Source organism: Atractosteus spatula, chromosome 2 (assembly GCF_055471065.1).
Source record: "Atractosteus spatula isolate fAtrSpa1 chromosome 2, fAtrSpa1.hap1, whole genome shotgun sequence".
NCBI lineage: Eukaryota > Metazoa > Chordata > Actinopteri > Semionotiformes > Lepisosteidae > Atractosteus > Atractosteus spatula.
Genome location: NC_142707.1, coordinates 1967252 through 1991605, shown reverse-complemented (window position 1 = coordinate 1991605; position 24354 = coordinate 1967252). Strand labels below are relative to the sequence as shown.

At 46.2% G+C, this 24354-nt stretch overlaps 1 protein-coding gene across 4 annotated transcripts in view; it reads right to left on the bottom strand.

The window, feature by feature from the left end:
- otud5a (OTU deubiquitinase 5a) overlaps nucleotides 1–24354 on the bottom strand; it is a 59844-nt gene that overhangs the window by 11231 nt on the left and 24259 nt on the right. For all 4 annotated transcript variants that reach the window (XM_088928789.1, XM_088928800.1, XM_088928809.1 and 1 more), the window contains exons 3-5: nucleotides 8536–8600; nucleotides 8140–8296; nucleotides 2013–2161 (exon numbers count right to left, since the gene is read on the bottom strand). In XM_088928789.1, coding sequence (XP_088784915.1) covers nucleotides 2013–2161; nucleotides 8140–8296; nucleotides 8536–8600 — 371 coding nt within the window. The remainder of the gene's footprint in view (nucleotides 1–2012; nucleotides 2162–8139; nucleotides 8297–8535; nucleotides 8601–24354) is intronic.

The following is a 24354-nucleotide window of genomic DNA, read 5'->3' as shown; positions in this document are numbered from 1 at the left end:
GCCTCGGGGCTCTGCATCTGGAATCAGCAGGTTTAGACTGTGTGAGAGCCCCCTTCCAGTGACCCAGAAAACTGCACTGTACTGTAGTGTGCTTGGTGACGCAGAGAGAACTGCCTGCGTTCCAACAGGCTTTTAATTACACGCTGCTATTTTGGCAAAGCCAAACACAAACAACTAAGAAGCCGCCATGTGCACACAGGGTGGTACTTTAACTCAGAGGCCCAGTAGTGGGGGGAGGGCTGTCCACGTCGCTGCACCCCTCTGGAAGGGGGCTCTCGCAGTCCGAGAGCAAACATCAGAGCTTTTGCTGGCTCAAACCCGCAACACAATAAAAATATGAAACACAGCACATATGAACCATATAATGACGCATGTAAAAGCAGCAAACAAAGGAGATTTCAATTGACTTAATTGGGTATTTAACCACAGCAGGCTGAGAAGTGTGCTCCTTACAATATCAACCTTTGTTATAAACTTTAGCTATTAATAGAATAAAGAACAAAGCTGTAATACAATTATAAACAGGTAAAGAATGCTAAAAAGAGTTGCCTATTTGGACTTATTCATAAGTTCACTTTTTAAGTAAAACCTGCTTTTATTAGGCCACCACAGTGTCACTGTTAAAAGCTCTGCGTTTTAATCCTGATGTGGTTTATTGCCAAGTCATGAATTCACTTCACTTTCCAATAAGACCAAAGAACAAAAGATGTGAAGGAATACTCAGGATACACTTATGAAAAGTTTGATGGAGGCGAGAAATACCAGTAAAAAAAAAACATTTCACTAGCTGTGGACTGAAAGAAAAACTGCATTTAAGCCATTGAATAGTTTTTCTTATAGGTCAACACTGCAAACTCTGGTATAAACATGTTTTTGCTGAGGTATGCAGATTAGTGTTAAGTGTCTGTTGTTTCAGTAACAGGGAGATGAATCTGGTTTCAAACACGGACTCTGTGTCCCCGTTTCTCTCTTTTGATGAAGCCCATGATCCTTATAAGGAAAGAGGGTGACATGTTAAACTGTTTCACTCTTGGTAAAAAATGTGTTTTCCTAAATTCATCTCCTAAACCCTTGGTATCCGCCTAAGATTACCTATTAAAGATAAAAACACACATTACACAAAATAATTTAATTGTATTATATTGAACCATCTAGTATTGTTCCCTAATCTCAATCATGCAAATGCTGTTACAACTAAACAATTCCAGATAAAAAGGTGCTGAAACCAAGTTATTTTACTACCCCGTCCAAACTCAATCCTATATTCAAAAACATAACTTCATATATTCATGTTTCACTGGCAAGCCGAACAGACAGACCACTGATTTTTTTGGTGGAGCTTTGGTGGAGTGTCTTTCTCTCACATTTTACAACTGACCAAGATGAACTTCCCTTATAAAGGAGAAATCATTGAGGTTTTATACAACAGCCCACAGCGATATGTTAAATGTCTGTCATAATGCCCAGGGAGCAACAAGGTAAAAATTGAAAATGTGATTGTTGGTTCAAACTATAGAGACTCTGGTACGACTCCAATTCCCAACAGGCAAAGACAATGCAGAGATTTAAGAGCTTGGGAGCTGTAACAGAAACGGATTACTGCTAAGAAGCTCTAGGAGGTGTGTCTGTCCCACACTCTGGTTAGCAGCATCTCGCAATGTTCAGTCATTCAAGCTATAGAGTCATAGGGCAGCATTCCAACTCCCCCCAAAAAAGGCAATTTTCTGTCACCCTTATGCTACAAGCATGCTTAGCGAAAGGTTACAAGAACTACTCAAATCTCAAGTACTGCTTCACTAAAAGGTATCTAAATATACTGTAGGTGTTCTCTCAGGACATTGTTTAAAACACCTTTTAACCTGGCATTGCCCATCACATAACGCTTGTTTGTAAGGACACAAGAACAGGTTTACTGCTCCGGTCCCTGCAGCCCCAGTTCAGTGCATACTGAAAGGGGGTGACCACAAGCATGTCGCTGGGCGCAGCTCCGAAGGCAGCCTCATGGTACCCACCCCTGGTTTGAAGGCCGGCAACCCCAGTCCCACTCCGATCGTGGCCTTGTTGGGGTTCACCACAGAGTTGTAGTGAATGTTGCGATGGTAGCTGACTCGGATCGGCTCGTCGTTGTTCTGATGGATGCCGTGGAACGTGTTGATCGGCTCTGTGTCCAGAGAGAGCAGAAAGAGAGGGGGGAGAGCAAGAGGTGAGTAAGACGGACACATCCCTGTGACCAGTGTGGACATTAACTCTCAAAAGGGCAGAGCTGCACAATCACACTGACCCATGTGAAATGTGCCCTAAAGACAGTTTCCCACTACAGCCCAAGAATAAAGTTACTTTAGCTGTGCCTCCTAAATGAAAGAGTACATAAAATATACAGACTGTAAAAAAAGAAAGCAATACTAAGCAACAATATATATATATTTCCAGCCAACTAGGTCACACTATGGAGCTCTGTGCTTCAGAAAATGCTGATTTTGGACATACCGGTATTCTGCGAAAACATTCATGTAGCTTCTCTGAAAGGAAGTCCTGGTTAAAACTGCTCTTGCATCACCGTGATCTCATTCTGTAAAAATAACTCTCAGCGCAAAACCGAGGAGAATCAACTAGAATAGTGGACCTCAGCCCTGGTCTTGCAGTACCCCTATGCTGGTTTTTGTTCCAGGGCTCTCCACCACCACTGCTAACTGCTCCTTTTCATTTATATGTATATGTGTGCTTGTTAAGGGATTTTTACCGTTCTCATTTCAAGGTTTCAAAAATGCCACAACATCATGGTTCTCAATCCTGGTCCTGGGCAACACTTACATCTACTGGTTTTGCACCAGTAGAATCCCTAATCACAGGGAAATTTACTATACTTAAAAATGGTTTGAATCTCTTAAACAGCTGAATGAGATGTGTATTTGATGTGAACCCTGTGCTGCCCTCATCCAGGTGTGCCGGCTGATATATAACCAACTGCACTTGAGCAGAAGGACAGACACCCTGAGAGAGCTGACTAATACAGGCTCACTCCCACCTGGGTCTGGTCATCAAATGATCACTCTTGAAGAGCTATTTTTTGAGGAATTAGAGAACAAATTCTTAGCAGGTTGAGGAGATTACTGCATTGTTTTCTGTGTGCTAAAGTTATTGAAATAATACGCTTTTCATGGGGTATTTTTTTTAAAACAAAGGACTTGTGCTCAGAAATAAAAGTCTAAATAAGCAAGCATAGCAGGTATAGGTACCAGTTAGCACTGGTGATTAATGGACCAGCTGGAACAAAAATCAGCTGACCAGACGGGTTTTCCAGGACCAAGACCGTGGACCTAGATGATGACGCCATGAGCACGAGAGGGTGGACAGCATGCTGGAACTGGCCCAGACTCTTCTTGTCCTTGTTCTGTGTGATACAGACCTTCCTCACACTGCTTATTTTTTAATAGACCATTTTTCCCAGCCCTTCCCAGAGACAAGGAAGAAAAGCATTAAAAAAATAAAACAAGCTTGTGCATGAAAACTGAAAGGCATGGCCAACAGAAAAACATCATCATCAAAACTATTTTCACAGCACAGGACACTGACATCTTAAAGGTCCAGATTCTGATGAATCAAGTGATTGCTATGCAGTAATGGGTCAGGGCAGGGCTTCACAGTATTTATACCCAGTGTAAGACATTTTTTACAGCCTTCCCACAGGAGAAGAGCATCAGCGCGGTCACTCAACACAGCCCCACAAGACGTTTTCATCTCTTCCGCCAACAAAGACTAACAAATGGCTTAAAAGAACTGTGACTTCCTGAAATTTGTTTTAATTTGCCTGCCAGAACAGCAAAGGAAATTAGCTGAGTCTCGCAGTGAGTAAGCTGCTTCTGTCATTAAACTTCAAAGGGAGGTTTTCCTGGACAGAAGCCAAATTCTACTATAAGGGCAATATGCAAACTATGCAATAATATGCAAAGCTCAAAGGTGCAGGAAATATTTCAGGATTAAGCACATTGCTGCATTAAGACTCCGCAGGGTACAGACCAGTGGCATACAGAGGGCTTCAGCAAAACCCACACCCCTGATCCTGAGGCAGCCGGAAAACGGCCTCACCAGCGAAGCTCAGCTGGCACTCAGTACATGCACAAACCTGTCACCCGTGCTCCGTCAGTCCTGCTGGGAAAGCACTGCTCATTACCTGATTACACTGACTGGAATGCACATTGATCTCACAGCCACACTCCTCCATTCAACCTGAACCAGCTATACCCAGTATACACAGATATACCCAGTCCGGACACTGTGGTTCCCATTCCAAAACCGCTGTGCCTGACTAGGTCAATTGATCTTTTCATGGAATGGCTAACAGGCTGGGAGAGGAAATCTGGTCCATTCCTTGTATCCCCAAGAAGAAGAGCGCCAAAGAATCACAAATAGAAAGATTCAAACCGCCCACAGCATTCCTGCCAAACTTCTGAGCACTGAGTTCAACGAGCCTTGGCCTTAGATCTGTCACTCATAAATCAGAATGACAAAGGACCACAGCAAACCTTCTGGTGCCTTACGTGATAAAGCTTATTACACCAAAGTATACCAAAACATTTCTTGTTGGAAAAAAATTAACATTTCTATTATTTTGTGTTGCCGTGCAATAAACAGACTGGACAGCTCACAGACAGACTATACATCTGCTTAATTAACATGAAAAGGAACCTGTTCGAAAAAGTGAATACTTAAAAATATAAAATAAAATACAAGGCATTTTGGAACAGCAATACCTGCTGTCTAATCCACAACAAGTGATATAAAGGTACTAGCGTCAGGCATTTTTATTGCTGCTTATTTCTTAATGTTTAAAATCACAGGTTACAAATGAAAGAACAAGACATCTAGTCCATTTTGTAGTTAGTTGCTTACTGATCCTAAGATCTCGTCCAGCTATTTCTTGAAAGAACCCAGGGTATGGGCGTCAATAAAAGGGCCCTGTGCCACACTCCCACAACCATTTGTGTAAAGAAGTGCCGCCTGTTCTCAGTTTTAAATGTACAAGTTTTGTGTCCACTGGTTCAACACTCACAAATTTAGTGGAACCCACACCAGGTCCATCTCTTTCCACACCTGGTTTCAAAACAGCACATGGAACTATAAGGGGAGTACTATAAGCACTGTGGACTTCTAATCCCGACAGCGTTACGCAACTCCTTGTTAATTCACTGCTTTCTGTTCCGAAAAGAGAGAGGTAGATCTGGTGCCATGTGGTTTCAGTATCCTCCAGTGAAGAGAAGCATCCTGTTTCTTTGAAAACCTCCAAGAGGTTAAAGGAACAGCGATTCGAAAGTGAGAACCTGCTTTAAAAGAGATGGGGCTGCACGTTGAGTCAAGCATCTGGGACGGCGGTCGATACCACTGCCTCCGGTTTTGGATTTGGAGGGGATTATTTACTCGGTGACGTAGGCTGTTCCAGAAACAATCCGAGATCTCCAAACGAGCTTTCAGAGAACAAGCTGTTTGAGAACGCAGTCGGCGTCGCTCAGACACACAGGCTATGGGTACGGTCATACTGGTGCGGCTCTCCTCTCCTCTCCACTCCACTCCGCCGGAGGGTTCTCCGCGTTCACACCGAAGGCAGCGCCAGCTGTCACACAGGCCTTCTTCTGTTGCTCAAGGAGGAACGCTGCATGAGCTTCGAGAGGTTGCGTGGGCTTTTGCACACTCGCAGCAAGTCGTTCACTCCGAAGAATACACAAAAGCAAGGAAGGCTGTCCTTTCTCGCTCGCTGTAGATGTTATCAAACGTTCCAAAACTAAACACTGTGTAAGGAAAGGGAAATAATCTGACACAAGGAAAATGTATGTCAGAAATGCAAAATGATGACATAACACAACGCAATCACACTTCAGCACAACGCTGAGAAGCAGCGCTGTACGAAAATAGCTGCAGTTTTCCTAAAACAAAGAAAGGCCAGATGGCACACAACAGCAGCTCAGACCAGCCGCTGATTATACCAAAGGTTACCCCTTCTCCGTAGCTTAGATAGCAAGAACTGTCACTATAGCGTTTTGCATGTATTTCCAGTGAATTAACATGCTGCCAAACCAGCACAACTCAGCCAGGAGACACAACACTTCCTGGTGCTCAGCCATTCAGAGCTGTTCTTTTCGGCACCGGCTGATGAGAAGTCTTTCCTTGCTCCAGTGGAAGAGTTGTATAGAATTTAAGCAAGGAATGGTACTGTAACATCTGTAAGCATTATGTACTGTACAGGAGTTACTGTATCCTTTCATATCATAAATCAAATGGCGTGTTTTTTGAACAGGATAAGCAAGCGGTCTGAACAATCCCACAACACAGCACAACTCCAACTCAACACGTGACATTGTTTTTTTTTGCTTTATTCAATTCGGAGTGCAAGCGAAACTATACACTGATTGTTTTGGACAGAACAAGGTTTCTCAATACACAAGATCAAGATTATACCTGCAAATCTCAGATTGTCACACACCAAAATCCAGGTGTTTTCTCAGTGTTCACCCTCCGCCTGACTCTCATCTGTGAGAATGCGTCTGTGAGCTGGGAGGGGCAGGCAGGTGCAATTTGATCCAGTAGTCTGATAATTACCTGTTTTATCCGATTCTTACCGACTGTGAAGAGGCAAACAAAAGCTTCGCTTCACAAGAAAATTAATTTCTGAGACACCTGTGCCGCTTTCAGCATGAAATACACAATAGACAATGGAAAAAAAATACCAATACCAAGTCTGTGTGAATGAACCCAAAGACATGAAAATTAAATTAGGCCTTCTGTACCATCACCCTACAATTTTAAACATATTACTTACACATACAAACCATGACAACACAAAGTGCCGGGACTGCTACAGTTTTACAAAACACAAAACAGAAAGGCTAAGAACTAATCTCAGAACCTCTAAACTTACATCTGAATTCAGGATTTTTCTAATGTTGCATACTGAAAAGCAAGAGATGACTACAAATTCTGTCCACTCAAAGTGGCATTCCAGCGTCATCCTTTCAACATCAAACAAAGTTGATTACAGTCCCATCTTAACACCCGGACTAAACTGAGCACGGTGCCCTTGCCTGAGATCTTTCCAGCACATGGCGAAGTAACCACACGACTTCTCTCATTTTTCTTCAGCAATTCTCTCCGTCTGCTGGTACAACGTGGGCCTCCTAGGCCGGTGTCAGGTGCGGGCCCTGCACTTCTCTAAAGCCTGCCATGCAAACAGCCGACTGATTTCCAATGGCTACTTCCAGGGGAAAATAACTACAGAGATCGATGTGAACTTGTGTCACTGAACCCCGCATCATGTTAGCGCAGCACGTGCATCCCACAATTCACAGTTCTGAAAGACTGTTAAAGGGTTAAGCGGCATCCCACTGCAGCAGCCTGGCCAATGGCAGTCCCCAGAGCAAGTGCGTTACCATGTTTAACAAGCCCATCAAAAACCGGAAGATAATTTGGAAGGTCTGGCACGGGGGCGTGCTCAGAAGGGGAACGTGACATGCCAGTTTTACTTCCAGGGGGAAGCCTCCGGGCTCTACCCTGGTGAGGTGGATAGGACCCCGCGCGGAGCCCGCAATCCCCTGGCGCTCCGCGGCAGCCTGACCAGCGGCCCGGCCGGATTCCCCAGGACTCGTGCCGTAGCCCGTGACCAGCGGAGACGAGTCGCCCCCGGAACCGAGCACTCAGCAGCGAGACTTCGGGGAAACCGATCCAGCAGCCCGCAGAGGGCAGTCCTTCACCTGGACCCCCAAGCTTTCAGGTTTCATTTGCTGGACATAAGAGGTGCAATAGGAGCAGAGGGAGATGTGTGTAGATGCGCTGTTGCACGTCTATGACTGCTGTTTTAATTTTTAATGTGCAATTATTTTAGGTTGAGAGTTGTTGGTTGTTTTTTTTTTGTAGTTTTGTACGATCATGCCGAAGAGAAATGTCCACCCTTTTGGATGGACAATAAAACAGCACAAAGGCGTTGAGAATTTTAAAAGTAATCATTTGCACCTGCCTGCACCGTCAGAATGAGCAGGCAGACAGGAAGACAGATGCCTGAACCCTCCCCCCAGGGACATGGACGCTCCTAACCTGCTGGACCCCAGTCCAGATAACCAGACCGTCGCTTTGTGCCACAGCACGGAAACACACCTGTGCCGTACTGATAGACCTCCACAGGCCGGTTGTACATCTCCGCCATCGCCTGCATCTCTATGTGGTTCCCGTGACAGTTGTTTTTCCTCTTTCTGTTGATGTACGTAGTGAAGTCTTCTGTCACGTAATTGGAGAAGTAGTCGGCGTTCTTCATCTGCCACACAGGGGATAAGAGAGAAGAATGACATCTTTGCACAATACAGATTTTTATTAGTCCTCCACATCAAAGCTAGTCAACACAATCCCCGTAACAACATTTTCATACCCCTCTGCCCTCCCGGTATGGCCACAGCCAGGCTTCCACACGTAACCAAAGAGGACCGAAGCTCCAATAACTGAGCTTGATATATAGAAACGATCATTTAATGAAAGGGGAAGGTAGAAATGACTCACCAAGTAGTCCATACAGTGTTTTCGGACCACATCGTGCATATCTTGGTCCCCATATACTTGATCAGCTGCAAACAGATACAGAATCATGAAGTTACACACTGTCCTCTAAAGGAATGACCTTCACCCTCAGGCAGCTATGTGTGTGTGCAGACAGGGTGAATACCTTTATTCTACTCTAGTTCATAGTATTTGACAATTTTCACGCAAGCAGATTTGGCTGGCAGTTTGCGTTTTAAATGACTTAAACTGACCACATGGGCAGGAGGAACATTCAGACAGAATCTCAGGCTCAGCTATCCATTTTAGTGTGGGCTACCAAGCAGCTCACACAGTAAGGCTCTGCCCACTTACTTAATAAGCATCATTTAGCTTGTGTTTCCATCCCCAGGTACTTTACACACAGGCGGAGACCCACTTCATTCATGTCTGAATGACATGTGACAGCCCACCACACAGCAGCTCAGGTAGAGAAGTGAGACATTACTGCACCAGCTGAATGAAAGGGAACCTTAGGGAGGCCTGGATGTACAAGCCCAGGGTGGAGGATACCCAGGACACCCAGGTTACGAACTGCCCCTAAAAACAGCCATGGAATCTTTAACGACCAAGCAGTTTGACCTCGGTTTAACGGCACATTCGAACGATGGCACCTCCTGCGGCACAGTGTTCCCCTGCCACCACGCCGCCACACTGGGGTGTGAAATTCTCATCCAGAGGGGAGAGTGATACCTATTGGGCTACCAGCACCACTCACAGCAGCAAGCTGGTTTTCCCTGGAGGTCTCTCCCACCCCTTTCCAGTACTGAGCAGACCCAGCCCTGCAGAGCCTCTGAGACCTGATGAGATCAGGCAACAAGGTGGTAGACAGCCCTGACTTGAGCTGGGGCTACAGGACACTGTGCAGGGACAGCCACAGCAGTGGCACACAACAGGCCTGAGTGCTGAGTTTTAGTCAGCTTGCCCAGGTACCCATGAGCCCAGAGCCACCTCGTACCGTGGAACAAAAGCACATGTTTAGCCGGCAACAGCCCTACTCATGCTGGCGTGAGAGCTGTACAGGCAAAGTCCAGCGGACCCAGGATTGGCTGCGTCACACGAGGGAGAGCAAAAAGGACTGGTAACTCAAATCTCGAAAAGCAAACAGTCACATGAGATGCTGTGATGCTTTAAATTGTTTTCGACCCTGCGGTGCAGAGATAACACAAGTCAATCTCGCAGCAGGTGTAAGGCTAACTTGTGCAGAGGAACGCAGAAATGCTCTTGCCGTGACACTGTCACCTCAGAAGGGGAGGCCAGGAGCAGAGCTTCACCATCGGGTCAGAACCAGTCCAACAGGAAGGATAAGAGACAAGAATTTTATTTGAACCCCTTTTTTGTTTATTTTTAAATACTTTAATTCTTAGAAGAAAAATAATTCATTTGTATAGGTGATATTACTGTTTTAAGCAAAATTTACCAAAGGGCTTTATGAATAGTAAGTAAATTTGCAACAGCCCTTTGATTTTCAAAGTTTCAAATCCAGGTTGCGTTGTGAGGGTTTGGCCAGTTCTTCCAAACCGGCCTCTTTGAGGAAAAAAAACAAAAACAAAGGTGAGGAATAAATTCTGCAATAAACCTTATAAAAACAGCAAGAATTTAGCTGATAATTATACAAAGTGGAGCTTCTCGCACGTTCGTGTGACTGTGTGAATTCACGTTCCTGGATCTTTATGAAGATTTGATGCAGCCTGCTGTGCTGTTACAAGGCCTCAGCAGACCTTGACGTGTGGCTGTTTTAAAAGAGTTTCCCTACTGCTTTTTTACAACGCACTTCAACCTACTTAAAGCAACCATGGAATTTCAAGTAGGGAAAACAACCAAATAAAAACCATCTACAAAAACTCCCATCTGTGCTGCACAGACTCTACCATGAGGACCACCTTGGGTGATCTCTTCTGCAATGTGGCAGAAAACTGGAGGCATTTTGTGGCCCTCACGTTTCAGCTTTGACTACATCGTAGCACCTGAAATAAAACAAAAATGGGACATGCAGGAAAATTCACAGTGACTCACTGGAGGAAAGAGCTAAATATGCAAACTTCCAGCTCAGGGTTCAGTTCTTACAAATTTGCCTACTAGTTCAGCAAGGCTGGAGTGAACTTCACAGGAATGTGTAGCTGGAACAAGATACCGAATTTCACAGTAGGAGTCAGGGACACATTGCAAAGGAAAGATATTACCAATAAAGCAATGCGGAAGTAGCCATCATTTGCATATAGACAAATAATGGCCATGTTTGTCTCATCTGAAAGATGTGAATTTATGTAAAGGTGATGTTTGGCTTTTCATAGGGGAACTGGGAATATTGCATACTTCTGTACAAACGATCCCAGTTATTAGCTCCTTCATTCAAGAACCACATCTTTTCTTGTACAGGTAACTAGACATGGTTGCCTCAGGTCTTTGGCTTCTGTAGTAATGACACAGATTTCTTACCCTGTCAGTGGTATTAGAGCATTGAGGTGAGCCACACGAGACATCCACTGTAATCTAATCTTATGCTCGTGAGATCAGGAAAAGGAAGAACCCCCCACCTGGCAGTGCATTGGCCAGTTTCTGCAAATAAGACAGCTCAGCAGAGAGGCAGGCTAGGAGAGGTGGTGGCAGGCTTCTCTAACAGGATGCGAATGAAACCAGGAGTGCTAGTCAAATAAGGGACGGGGAATTTTAGGGTTTTCCCCAGTATCAGAAACGCCTTTTTGTGTTTGACATTAACTCTTGTGTTTCCAGGAGAAGCCCTTCACTGCACTTGGCGATTAAAAGGGAACAAAGTGAATTATTCCTCTTGATGGGCACGCTGTGTTTACAAAAAAGAGCACCTGCTTACACTGGTACGCGCACACGAACCTTTCCAGCCTCTGCAGAAGACCTGTCTACCGAGGAGAAGCAAACCGTTGCTGAATTGCTGTTTTTGTGACCCAGCTCTGACTGACATCTCAGGAGTCCTGCAGGAGGGTTCTGTGCTGGCCCAGACCAAATAACGGACCAGGCAAAATGAAGAATAATTAATGGGAACTAAAATAAAAATTCTGACAAATGCCTTCTGTCACACGGCGATTCAAAAACACAGAATTTAGGATTCTGAAGCCAGCACGACCCAAAACGTACAATGGGAATCGGGGGGTCTAACTGCTGAACTGCAAACGGTAGTCAGAGTAAATGAAATGGCGATTTTATTAGTGTTATGTGTGACCGTGACCCAGGCACGAGCACCCGTGTTGTCTGCTTTAGGTCAGTGTTTCTTAACCGGCGTGCCTTCAGACACGAACGGGTCGGTCTCGGGAAACTCAGGTTCGGATTTTCAAGTCCGACAGGAATAAAAACGGGAATGGAGAAGGTCCGAGCGCAGCCGAGCACGAGCTCTGCGTGTCACTGCCATGAGGTCCTGCCTGGATGGCACAACTGTGCGAGAATGAGCAGTGAAATAAGTTCTGTTTACAATATTAATAACAGTGCGCTCCTCCGCCTGTGGTGTGTGTGTGTGGTGTGTGTGGTGTGTGTGTGTGTGGGGAGGGGGGGGGGGGGGGAGTGTTTTATATTTGCCATGGGTCGGACAAGGAGGAGGAACTCTGCTCCACATCAGCGAGATGGAAGGCACAATTTCACTTTCCACTTCAAACCATACGCTGAAGACACTGCAGAAGCAGCGACGGGGAAGAAACGCTGAACACCCCCCAAAAAGGGAGCCTTTCAAAATATTCTGGGAATCCGCCGTGCCGCTGCCTTCCTGTCAGCCAGGAACACGGGAGGAGGATCCGCCGATCCGTGGCGCCCATGACCGAAAAACGCACCTCGCTCGTTCACAACGCACACCCCGCGCACAGAAGGGGAAGAAATGGCGCTCGCAGCCAGAAGGCGGTTTTTGACATTTTGGCGGGCTCTCGGCGTTGAGTCACAGAGCGCCACAGATGTAAACAAGACCTTGCGAAGGGGTTTCGGCTCTGACATTGCACCCTCCTCCTCGCACCACGAAGACCCAATATGTAAATGAGCCCCAGCTCGGGCTCTCATTCCAGCAAGTCACATGGTGCAGCCACGTTTCTGAGAAACTCTGAGTCAATTTCCTCTTCCGCGGTCTCACCCCACGTTAAGGCCACGCAGTGACAGAAGCAGTGCCGAGCGAACTTCAGATACCAAAAAAAAACCATCCCCCCCCCCCAAGAGGTGCAAAACCACAACACTTGTTTTTTTCCCTTTTCGGTCGTCTTCTCGGGCTGCTGTTGTGTTTAATAATAACTGAAAAGACGTAGCACCGCCATCAAAGTTTTTAAGAAACCGCATCCAAGAAAGAGCCTAAAATACGTTATCTCGATAGACAAGCTGGGTCAGGGGTCTGATGGATAGTAATGTTGAAGGCTCATACCAATGACACTGCAGTCATATATTTAATGCTGCACAGCTGCACAGGATCCGCATTAGAGTGCATTAAATTGCATTATTAAACTGTGAAACTCCTGGGGTTCAGGGTGGCGTGTCTAAGTAACTCTGCTACCAGGGGAGGATGGGTTAGGGTTATGGCAAGGGCCTGGCCTTCAGCTGATGGATCGGGGAGCTCAGGGGTGAGGTGTGCAACACGCAGCGCCACCGCGCCACTCCTCTCTCCGGGGATGAGTGAGCTTCCGAGTCCTGCGGTCATGGTCTTCCCTCGAGAGCTGAAAGCAGGTTGACTTCGGCCCCCAGTTCCATCTGCACAAACCCGATTCGTTGACATTTGGGTCACTCCTGCCTTTGTCAACAAGAAATACAAGCACACTTCCCAACGGCACGTCTATGTTTTGGCAGGGGGTGGATGCAAACGCGGCTGCTAATCCTCGGAACAAGCTAAACGGGCCCAAATGACCTCTTTCTCGTGTTGTTCTATGTTCCTTAAGCACCTCTCATATTCCGATTTGATTTCATTTTCATCTTGAGGAAAAGATGGCCCTGTTAATGGCGCCAACTGGGACGGGGACTGAGTTTCATCTGCTCAGAAACTGAACATGTGGCAAGTGTGTCTTAGGGTCACCCTGCCAAACCGCCACTTTATATCCCAAAAATAAAGACACCATATCTGCCATCCTGCAGCCTGCAGAGACTCTCCCCTGGGGGACAGCAGACATGCCAGGCAGGCCTACAGGCTGGCCAGCCTCACTCTCCCAGCTGGAATGACCCAGCTGGGAAACCATTCCCATGAATGTGTGCGTGTTTGTAAGCACAAAGAGCCCACATCAGACATGATGCTTTAAGAGGGCGTCGACAGGCAGGAAGTTGCTCTGGCCCTTTCTTAGTAAAGAGGAAGCACTAAGTGTAGCAAGAGCTCGAGTTTGTCAATATTTACCTCTTGCACTCACTACTTTCTGACCCAGATATGAACCACAGGCAGCTGATAGCAGTCTGCACATACAGCACCTTTAAGTCAAAGGTGCACAAATGTTTTATACATTATACACATTCACCTCCATGTCAATAACATGCTATGTTTAAATTGTACATTTATGTTGAACTTACACAGTCATCATTTATAGACAGTTACAACTTGCCTGCTTGTGTTTATAGCTCCCGTATTTACAAAAGCTGGTGGTCATTTTTGCTTCCTAAATTAATTCTCAACACAAACTGTTGCAAAGGGAATTAACTGAATTGAAAGAGACCTGGATGTGGAAGAGGTTTCAATAATGGGGGTTTGCTGCTCCTTTAATACTAAGGAAGATATGAGGACTGAGAGGAACAAAGGAATAAGAAGACGGAGGAATACTCACAAAAAATAAAAACAATGATGTGAGGAAAGTGCAGACCTTTCAATATATTCACACACCCTTAAATCTGATCCACTCTCAAAGAGGAAAAATAAAACAAAAAACATAATAAAAATGAGGGTGAATCAAATAGTTTTAACTGCACAAATCATTTCTTCGCAAAAACAACTCACTTTCAGAAAGCTGTGCTGATCATGGGGTATTATGCCAACATATCATAACGTGAAACTGTGACCAATGACCAACTCTCAGCCACTTCCCATCACAACTGGCAGGACCCGAGTTCAACTGGATTACATTATTTCAGACAAATAACTTATTTCTGTCATATCATGCAGGATGGAGCTACAAGGAGCCTTCCAACCTTGATCTGTGGTCTGTGATCACACCGACTTTAAACGTCTTTAAACGCTTTCACAGACGGGCAGATGAAACATGCGATGAAAACGAAACTTTGTGCAAGATTCCTAGTTCCTAGATATCAGGTACCTAGTAAATTGGCCTGAAAGGTCTTGCAAAAGTGGTCAACATGAGAAACCTCCTGGCTCTGCAGGAGGCTAAACACAGTTTGTCATCCAAATTCAATGAAATTCCATGCAGGAGAATACAAGACAGGGACACGCATCTGTGCAGACGAGCTGCAGCGCAGCTGTACTGACGACGGGAGCTCTGCATCTTTAACTCCATGTAACAGCCCCCCCCCCCCCCCCACAAGGGGTTGCCTTACTGTGCCAGTCTTAGTACACAGAAGAGCCCCTTCACTGTTGGGAACAGACTACGACGTTTTGTAAAACACAGACAAGCTGCATTGACGGCTACTAATATATAAAGAATAATATAAATTGCAAGATGTAGCACGGTCTGCATGAACAAGATCAGCTGTGCGCAGTCTTGGTCTTGGAGTGACCCTGTGTCTGCTCACTTTTGTTCTACCTGGGTCCACCCGGACGGTGCGGTGCCTCTGTGGCTCTGTGGATCTGTGCCTGTAGCTGGGAGGTTGCCGGTTCAAATCCGTGGCCGGCAGAGGAATCCTACTCCGTTGGGCCCCTGAGCAAGGCCCTTCACCCCAACTGCTCCAGGGGCGCCGTGTAAATGGCTGACCCTGCGCTCTGACCCCCAGCTTCTCTCCCTGTCTGTGTGTCTCATGGAGAGCAAGCTGGGGTCTGTGAAAAGACCAATTCCTAATGCAAGAAACTGTTTATAGCTAAAGTGATCTTTAACATCCTGTACTAATTGCTCCTCCATTCATCTTTTATGTGCACTCAATCCTTAAAAACTAACAGACACAGGCGTCCCTCAGGACCAGGATCCAGGAGCCCTGAAGTGCAGGTTGTGTGTGTACCAGGAGTCACTTGGTGCTAAAGGTAGCTAGGAGACTGCACTTGCTAAACTGGAAAACTGGCAGCTTCATTCAGGATCTTCCACAGCTCATGACATCCCCTGCGTACCCCCCTTGGGAACAGGCAAGGGTTAATCCCACAGCGAAAAGCGGGAATAAAGAAAAAGCAACGATGGGAGGGTGTTGGGAACTAAAGCAAACAGATGGGTCAGGTGACCAGAGGAACGGAAAGAGAACCGGAGCCCAAAAGCACGGAGATCTGAGGGAGGAGCTCCAGGACACATGTGAAAGGCTGAAATCCGCAAATCGACAAGGAGGTTTGAAATGAAAAATAGTTTGGTCGAGCCCCGAGAGCAGGGCTTAGGTGTGATCCCAGTTAAATGATCATTTGGGCTCCTAATGTCCTTCTAGAGAAATATCCCTGGTATCCCTCCGACAGATGGAGTGATCATGGCTGGGAGAGGCACAGGCTCGGAGATGACACTGCTCTGTCATCCCTGACACGTTCACTGCTCTGACACGTTCCCCGAAACAGTCAGACAGTATTTATTAACTGGACAGATTAAATGTGTTGACACATAAATTGTGCTTAATGTTGAAATTCCGGTCACAGAGTGCTGTGTAGACTGTCAGGTGAACAATTTAGTTAGATATTAGAAAATAAGAACGGCAGCCATACAGATACTCATCTTGCTCAAGTACCTGGGGACAGTAAAGCTTGAAACCAGACAACTTTATTCATTCGCTCATTAAAATAACTTTTAATTCCCATTCAAACAGGTCAGTGGAGTTTCGACTGTGCTTTTACCATAAGCTGGGGTCTTTAATCAAACTGGGTGTTTTTAGATTAATCATTGTTTTGATCGAAAGTTATGCGGGTTTCGAAATGTCACCGTACCACAGCGAGTCATCGCGGTTCTTCCCTTCTTAAATCAGTAAACAAGGTGCCGCGGCCCCCATGTGGCTCCCGAGTCCCCCGAAGCCCCGGATCAAGCGTCTGCCTGCTTCGGCCTTGTGAGCTCGGCGGCAGGACCCGATGGGAAAGTCTGACTGAGGCAGAATTTCCCCTTCACTCTCGCAGGCACCACTGACTCATCTGAGCTCAGATCTCCACCACCGGGGCCTCCCACGCGCTCCCGCCTCCTCAGCGCAGAGGAGGCACCTGGATTAACCCTTCCCCTGGACCCTGCTCAGAAACGCTGCCCCACGAAGCCGCTCCGCGCGGGATTTAGGCACGGCCAAATCACCCCGGCAACAACCGAACGCTCCCAACACCGCACCCGTCACGGCGCTCGAACGGCTGGGATGATCACTGCTGATCTACCGATGACGGACTACAAGAACCAGCGGTTTCTGTTGAAAAGCAGTGGACACGCAGTTCATGTTCTCCTGGTTTGGACAGGTAACATGAGGAAACTGGAGGGGGAAAAGCAACGCTGATATGGCCTAGCCGCTTGATCCATTTCGGCAGCCAGCAAACCTTTTTCCATAAGCGGGCCGACACTGGATATTAAATATCGATGCTATTCTGCTTCCTCAATGCAGGCTGCACAGCGGCGTAGGGCTCATAAATCCTCAGTGGCATTAGCACTCATTCAACGGCTGTCACGGCGCCGAGGAAGCACAGGCCTTTCCCTGGCTCTTCTGATCTTGACCCGGGGGGCGACCCAGGCAGCTGCAGCCGTACCACACCTCTTGACCGAACGGTCCAGAGACAAATCCAGGGCACCTCACAGGCCACCATCTGCAGCGGCAGAGAGGCAGCGGTTAACGATGGTGTTGTGTGCATTACCTCTGAGTTACTACCTCAGATCCATACGGAAGAGGGGAAAAAAATGATTTTCAACAACCGCTCCACACTTGGACCACGGAAAACGGAGGTTGTCAGCCTCTATTTTATATCCCAGGACTAGGCACACGGCAAACCACGCAGCTCGGAAACACAGAGTTTGGACAATGTTTGGGGAATAATTCTCTGCCGCACAGCCAACTGCTCCGAGTCTCATTCCACCAGGAATGAACCCCTCTCCCCGCGTCCCCTCTCTTGCACAGCACCCCTCCACGGGCTCCTGCACTCACAACAGGCGCACCTCGTTCCTCCTGAAAAATACTGCCCCCCTCTCCCAAGGAGCCCCTCTGGCAGACACAAAGGAGCATTCACCAGCACACAGCCTGCCTTCTCCCCTTGGCCACATGCAAGCAGGAAAAAAAACACTGACGCATAACAAGAGCTCCTTACAGAAAACACTACTCACTCAGCTGCTCGCACATTTGCCTAACGAATATTTACCCCTCCGGAGACAGGTCTAAAAGACCCCCCCCCTGTCTTTAATCATTTTTCACACACTCGTTTCTCTCTCCCGGTCTGAGTATTGTATTTGTGAATGCGATGAAACAAGGCCAGTTGTCATATGATGCTCTAATACGCAAAAAGGAGCAAGAGAAGATGTGTGATGAGAAGGAACTTAAGGGCGCAGCGGCCTTTTAAAGAAACGTTAAAAAACATATACGTCAGCAGCAGCCAGCCTTGCGCGCTCTCTGCGGGAGCCGACCACACTGTTTCTCCAGAATGTATCCAGGGGGCTATCAGAAGGAACTGCAAAGACCAAGAGAGCCGTTCCCCAAAGACATAGCTGGCAGGGATCTTTATCAAACTAAACAAACTGCCGGAGAGAGACTGAAAATCACTTTCCCCCCGTTACAAATCACAAACATGTAAAATATGCAAAATCAACGTATTTTATCTTTGCCGGTCAGCTATCGGCTATCGTAGTCCAGAAGATCGAGAAGATCTTGAGAAGATCGAGAAGATGTTGTACATCGGTCAAGAGGAAGAGTGTTAGTGAGGGCCATGGACTCAGAAATGGACGACTCCAAGCTTTCTTCTGTAAACAAGGCCCTGTGCCACCTTTGCAACCACACAAGAAATTCAAATCTTTTGGATCGTTTTATTGGCAGCAGCTACTACAACCCTGTCTGGAGGTGGGTGTGCTCGTGTGAAAACGTTTATACACGTCTAAACATCCTGTGCTCTACTACTGTAGGTGCAGAAGCAGAAGGCGACTCCATCCTCATGTGACCCGGCCGCCGGAGGGCTCTCCTGCAGTATGACGTGTAGCCCAGTTCTCCAGCGTCTAGGGGGCGGGGCGGTGTGGCTCTGATCCCGGAGTGACCCGTGAGCGGATCCCAGCTCAGGCACAGTGACGCTCATCACTCGGGCTCAGGCTGGCACGGCAGCGTCCGCCTCTCTCTGCGCCGCGCCACACCACAGGGCCAGCTAAAACTCTGCACTGCGCTCAGGCTGTTTTCCGTCTTTAATACACAAGAACTACACACAGAACACGATCAAACGAAACGCCGCATACTTCAGAGTTCATCGCCTCAAATGTTGTATTCCCAGTATTGATCGTATTCAATTTAACGTTTCGGATGATTTGGTATGCAACCTGTTCACAAGCCTGGTTAAGCAACATCCCTAATTAAATTTACAATATGTGGGGACAGACCTACTACTGACAAAAAGCAAAGTATTTATATTTTTAATTAATAGTAATTGCTTACATTTATATAGTGCTTTTCTGGACACTCCACTCAAAGCACTTTACAGGTAATGGGGATCCCCTCCACCCCCACCAGTGTGCAGCCCCACCTGGATGATATGATGGCAGTCAGAGTGCACCAGTACTTTCCCCACACATCAGCTCTCAGTGAGGAGGAGAGCAGAGTGATGAAGCCAGTTCAGAGATGGGGATTAAGAGGAGGCCATGATTGGTAAGGGCCAATGAGAAATCTGGCCAGGACGCCGGGGTAACACCCCTACTCTTTTCGAGAAACGCCCTGGGATTTTTAATGACCACAGAGAGTCAGGACCTCAGTTTTACATCTCATCAGAAGAATGGCGCCATTTTACAGTATAGTGTCCCCGTCACTATACTGGGGCATTAGGACCCACACAGACCGCAGGGTGAGTGCCCCCTGCTGGCCCCACTAACACCTCTCCCAGCAGCAGCCTTAGTTTCCCAGGAGTCTCCCATCCAGGTACTGGCCAGGCTCACACCTGCTGAGCTTCAGGGGGCTGCCAGCTGTGAGGTGCAGGGTGATATGGCTGCTGGTCGATAATAATAATATGAAAAATGAAAAGACAACTGAATTCCATAAAGGAAACCCTTTTATTTTTTAAATAATATAAATAAAGAAGACATGCCTGCGGAATTGTGCGAAAGGAATACTTCCATGCCAGCAGCCATATCACTGGTGATCCCCATTACCTGTAAAGCGCTTTGAGTGGAGTGTCCAGAAAAGCGCTATATAAGTGGAAGCAATTATTATTAAGTGTACTGATACAAAGGATGATCACTCTACAGCAGGATCTCAAAGTACTGGGCAAGCAGTCACAGAAAACAAATTCCACTCCTCAAGGCACACATTTCAATTCTGGAGCTTTCAAAAAACATGCATGCGGTACACCTGCTCTTTTAACTCCACATTTACATATTTAAAAAAAAGACAAAATAAAAGTTGACACAACAGTAGTAGGGTTAGTAAGCATTTTGCAAGAGAGAGAAAATTTTGTTGCAAATAACTACACACTGTCACTTCACTTCTTTTGAAATCTGTGGTAGCTCGTCTGTTAGTAATCGGCAGAAAAAAACAAAACTGGAAAAAGATCAGAAAAACTTCACCAGTCCAAGGGGAACTCTAGCTGTTGTCACTCAAGAGTCACACAAAGAGAGGCTGCTATGAGCAGTATCTACCATCTCAACCATACTGCCTGCCTGAATTATTGGCATGGCCTTCACTAGTGCAGTCAGTACATGGCAGGCGTGAAGCATGGACAGCCTTAAATTACATGCTGATCTGCACTTCACACCAGAGGCTCAGAGGCCAGCTATCCAAGCAGGGCTGCAAAAAGAACCTCACATGCAAGACCCAAGAATACGCCGCACGCAAGGAAGAATTAGCAAGAAAGAAGAAGGAAGAGTAGTCACCATTTCTTAGAAGAATTCACCACAAGACACACCCAAGCATGGAAGAGATCGCGCCTCTGACTCTGCGCGCCAGTGGGTCGATTTCTAAGAAAAGGGGTTGGGCTACGGGGCAGATCCCTGGAACTGACGCGAAACCATGGGCCTGGAGGCCGGTCTGGCCTGTGCTGATAAAGCTTATCGCGGCAGCGCAGACCGCACAGCTGCCTGCAGCACAGGGCGGGCTCCCGGCTGGACCGCCGAGCCGTGCGGCTCAGCGCGCGTTCGCAAGGGCCACTGGAGGAGAAAGGCCAGGTCATCGCCGGCATTAAAACACAGTCGGGTATTCTCCATGCAAGCGTGAACGCACTGAGCCTCATAGCACACATCTTGTCTGCAGTAGCTACTGGAGTGAAATTGCAATGGTGGGTCAGGGGAAAACGACACGTCTCACTGGTATACGGTGGAGCATTTAGAGGTTTTCTTGTAATTTAAATTGAGCAATAACCAGCAGCACGAAAAACCCTGCATTAGAGCAAGACTACTTGTTCAGAACCTGTGGTTTGAGGGTTTTAGTAAGACCGATTTGTTATTAAAACTGACACATCTGCAAGCACAATAATAAACACAGCGCAAGGCCACAAAGAAGCCCAGGCCTTGTATTAGTGTTCTTCAATAAGATGACTGTGTATAAATCCACGTATACGCAGCTCTACACAGAAAGAATGAGTCACTATGTTTGGTGCACTTCCAAACTTTGGCAAGAAGTGAAAGCAGACACAAAAGTTGTGCTGTCCATCGATACAGACCGCCACATTCATCACGGCCTTTCAAAGAAGCTGGTTTGGATCATTTACAACCAGAGCACAGCAGACTCAAGACTGCTCCATATTTCCTCATACTTCTTCAAGATAAAAGAGGAAAAGCTTTGAATAGTTTGGAATTTCACCCGCCACATGTCACCAGGCAGTCATTTGAACTCTTTCCCAGTGCTTAGAGACCTTACAAATTCCACTTCTGGTTATTTAAGCCACATGTAGATTACATACACACTGACTCGTAGACTGCTTAAAGCAGATTCCCAGCTCTGCTCGTCGGGGAGCACAATCTGGCAGGGTTTCTAGGCCATGTGAAAGCACGCCGAGCTCATCCTGAGGGAAAGGTTAAGGTCAAATCAGCTCAGGCACTGCTACCATGCTGATCTCAGGGCTGCTGTGGTTCGGCAATGAATCCCGGGACTGAGGGAGGCCTTTTCTCCCCGACGAGTTCCAGGATTAATCATCTCTAGCACAGAGAAAATGGAGATCCAACAAAGTAATCTCAGCTTTGGGAGGTTTTAACCTGAAATGGGACGGACAGATGCAGGAAGTAACAATAAGAAAAGGCAGCCTTTGACAATCATGGTGCTTAGGACATGAGACCAGGAAACCCATGTGTCCCGGAACAGCTCACTTGCATTTCTTACAGGAGTCCTGGAACCCGTACATTCCCTACAAAAACGTAGATACCGTGACGCCACTCCTAATTTGCTAACCCTCAGACACGCATGCATTAAAGTTGCTACATGGATAATGTATACAGACAGCAGAGAAAGCCACCCTTTGAAGAGTTTACAGTGCCAAGGTCAGGCTCACCTGTGATAAGCAATGACCTCAGATCACAGTGACCTGGTGTCTTGTTACTCATCAAACAAGCTGAAAGACGCTGCCACACCACACAGACATACAGCAAGCTACAGCCAACAGTCAAGACAGCCTTAAAGCTGTTGATGTGCTGTCTGGCAAGAAAAGCCCCCACTTTAACTGAGCAAACGATTCTAGCCTGGCCTCTAACAAAACATCTGACTGATGTTCTGTCAGAAAAACTCACGCAAACTATTAGAAAGCTGACCAACATGAGCTATTACAACCATAAATTTCCTAACCTTTCAAATGATCCTAAGTGATTTTGGAAGATAGTTAAATATATGGAGAACATATCATTGCCGTCTCATTTTCCAGTTTCAGTAACTTCTAAAAATACAGCTGACTTTAAGTGGTTGCAAGCAAAGTACCTGCATACTTTTGCAATCACGATTTTCCATTGTTTCTATTTACTTTTTTGCTATTTTTGAATGTGAGGTGTATGTACGTTGTGTATATAACAGATGTCAAATGTTGCTTCAAATTGTCATGACCGCAAGCTGACTTTAAGGTGGTCAAGTTCCAAAGACCCTTCCTTCAGTTTTTTTGATATAACCATTTACTTAAACAGAAATGATAGCTGAACTTCGCATAACTGACAGGAGCAAGTCTGGTGGTCACAGTGATATTAAACCATTTTTTCAAAAACCTTCTACACATCTAACATGTGCTCAAAATGTAAAGCAACAAAATGTGAAAAGTGTACAAGGGTCTGAATACTTGATAAAGACACAGAAAACAGACCCACTATGTCCTTAATAAGAACCGCTCTGCAAACTGTTTCTTCTGTTCTGTTCATTTAAAAAATTAAACAGCTGCCTGAGCAATGATCTTAACATTTTCTCTTTAAAATAAAGGTGGAGCAAGTCGAGGTTTATAACTATCTAGGCACCTGGCTGGAAAGTCCTCTAACTTTCAAAATGCATATTGATAATATTAGACGCTAAAATCAATGCAGACTTGTTTTTCCTAATCACAGCCGGTCTTGTCAGACGCTGCTCCAGGTGAACACTAGTCCCAATATCTCGATTCCCCATCCTGAACTCCAGTGATGTTGCGTACAGGGTGGACTCTTGACACTGCTCTTGGGAATCGTTCTGCCACAGGACTGGCTGCTGGCGCCCCTTCCACACTCATCGAGATTCAGAGCAGTGCTTGATCACCTTTAACCTACTTCACTGAGAACCATTAGGCGCTGTCGCTCAATCTCTCTCCCTTCTTCCCTTCCTTACTGGTCTTCTTTCAGTTCCCAATAGGAGTCCCTGAGCCCTGGAACATCCTTGGGAGACATGGGGGGGCCGGACCTTTTGCTTTCTTACTCCAAGGCTGTGGAATGATCTCTCGGACCAGATCAGCCCAGGTCTTGCACGTCAGCCCAAATTTTAAATCTTAAAATTCATTTATACTCTAGCTTTTAATTGTTTAGTTTACTGCTTCAAAGGGGAACTGCAGTCCCAATTTCTCAGACCGGTTTTTAAATCTTGGTACCAAAATAAGTTAACGGACGCTATAGAAGAAAAATGACAAATTTCTAATTAAGCATGAAATCCTGAACTTTGTGAAAGTGCTGTAAGTCGCCATGCTGTCACAAACTGGCATTCAAGATCTCACAAAATTGTGATGTGAAGCAGCCCTTCCTGCTCACTAGTCACCATAATGATTAAAGTAACGTGATGTACAAGCAAGTAAATACAGGTTGTGCAGCAGAAATGTCCACTGCAATGAAATGTTTCACTGCAGAAATGTTCCAATGTAACCTGCAGAGTTAACAAGTAAGTAGCCAAAACGGTCTTGAAGTCGAGAGTAATATCTCTATTGGATTAAAAGAGATGTATTCACAAGCCTGCTTGTTAACAATCATGGGACCGCAATAAGTCACCGGAAGTATTGCTGCCGTGTTCTGAATTGCATACCTGGAAATTTCATCTATTTTGAGATACAAATTGGAGATTTCACAAGTTACTGTGCACATTTTACTTTTATTGGGGTTTGAAATGCACTCATCAATGCTGATTTTTCTCCAACTCCAAGATATGAAAAGAGCGTTGCTGTAATAATTT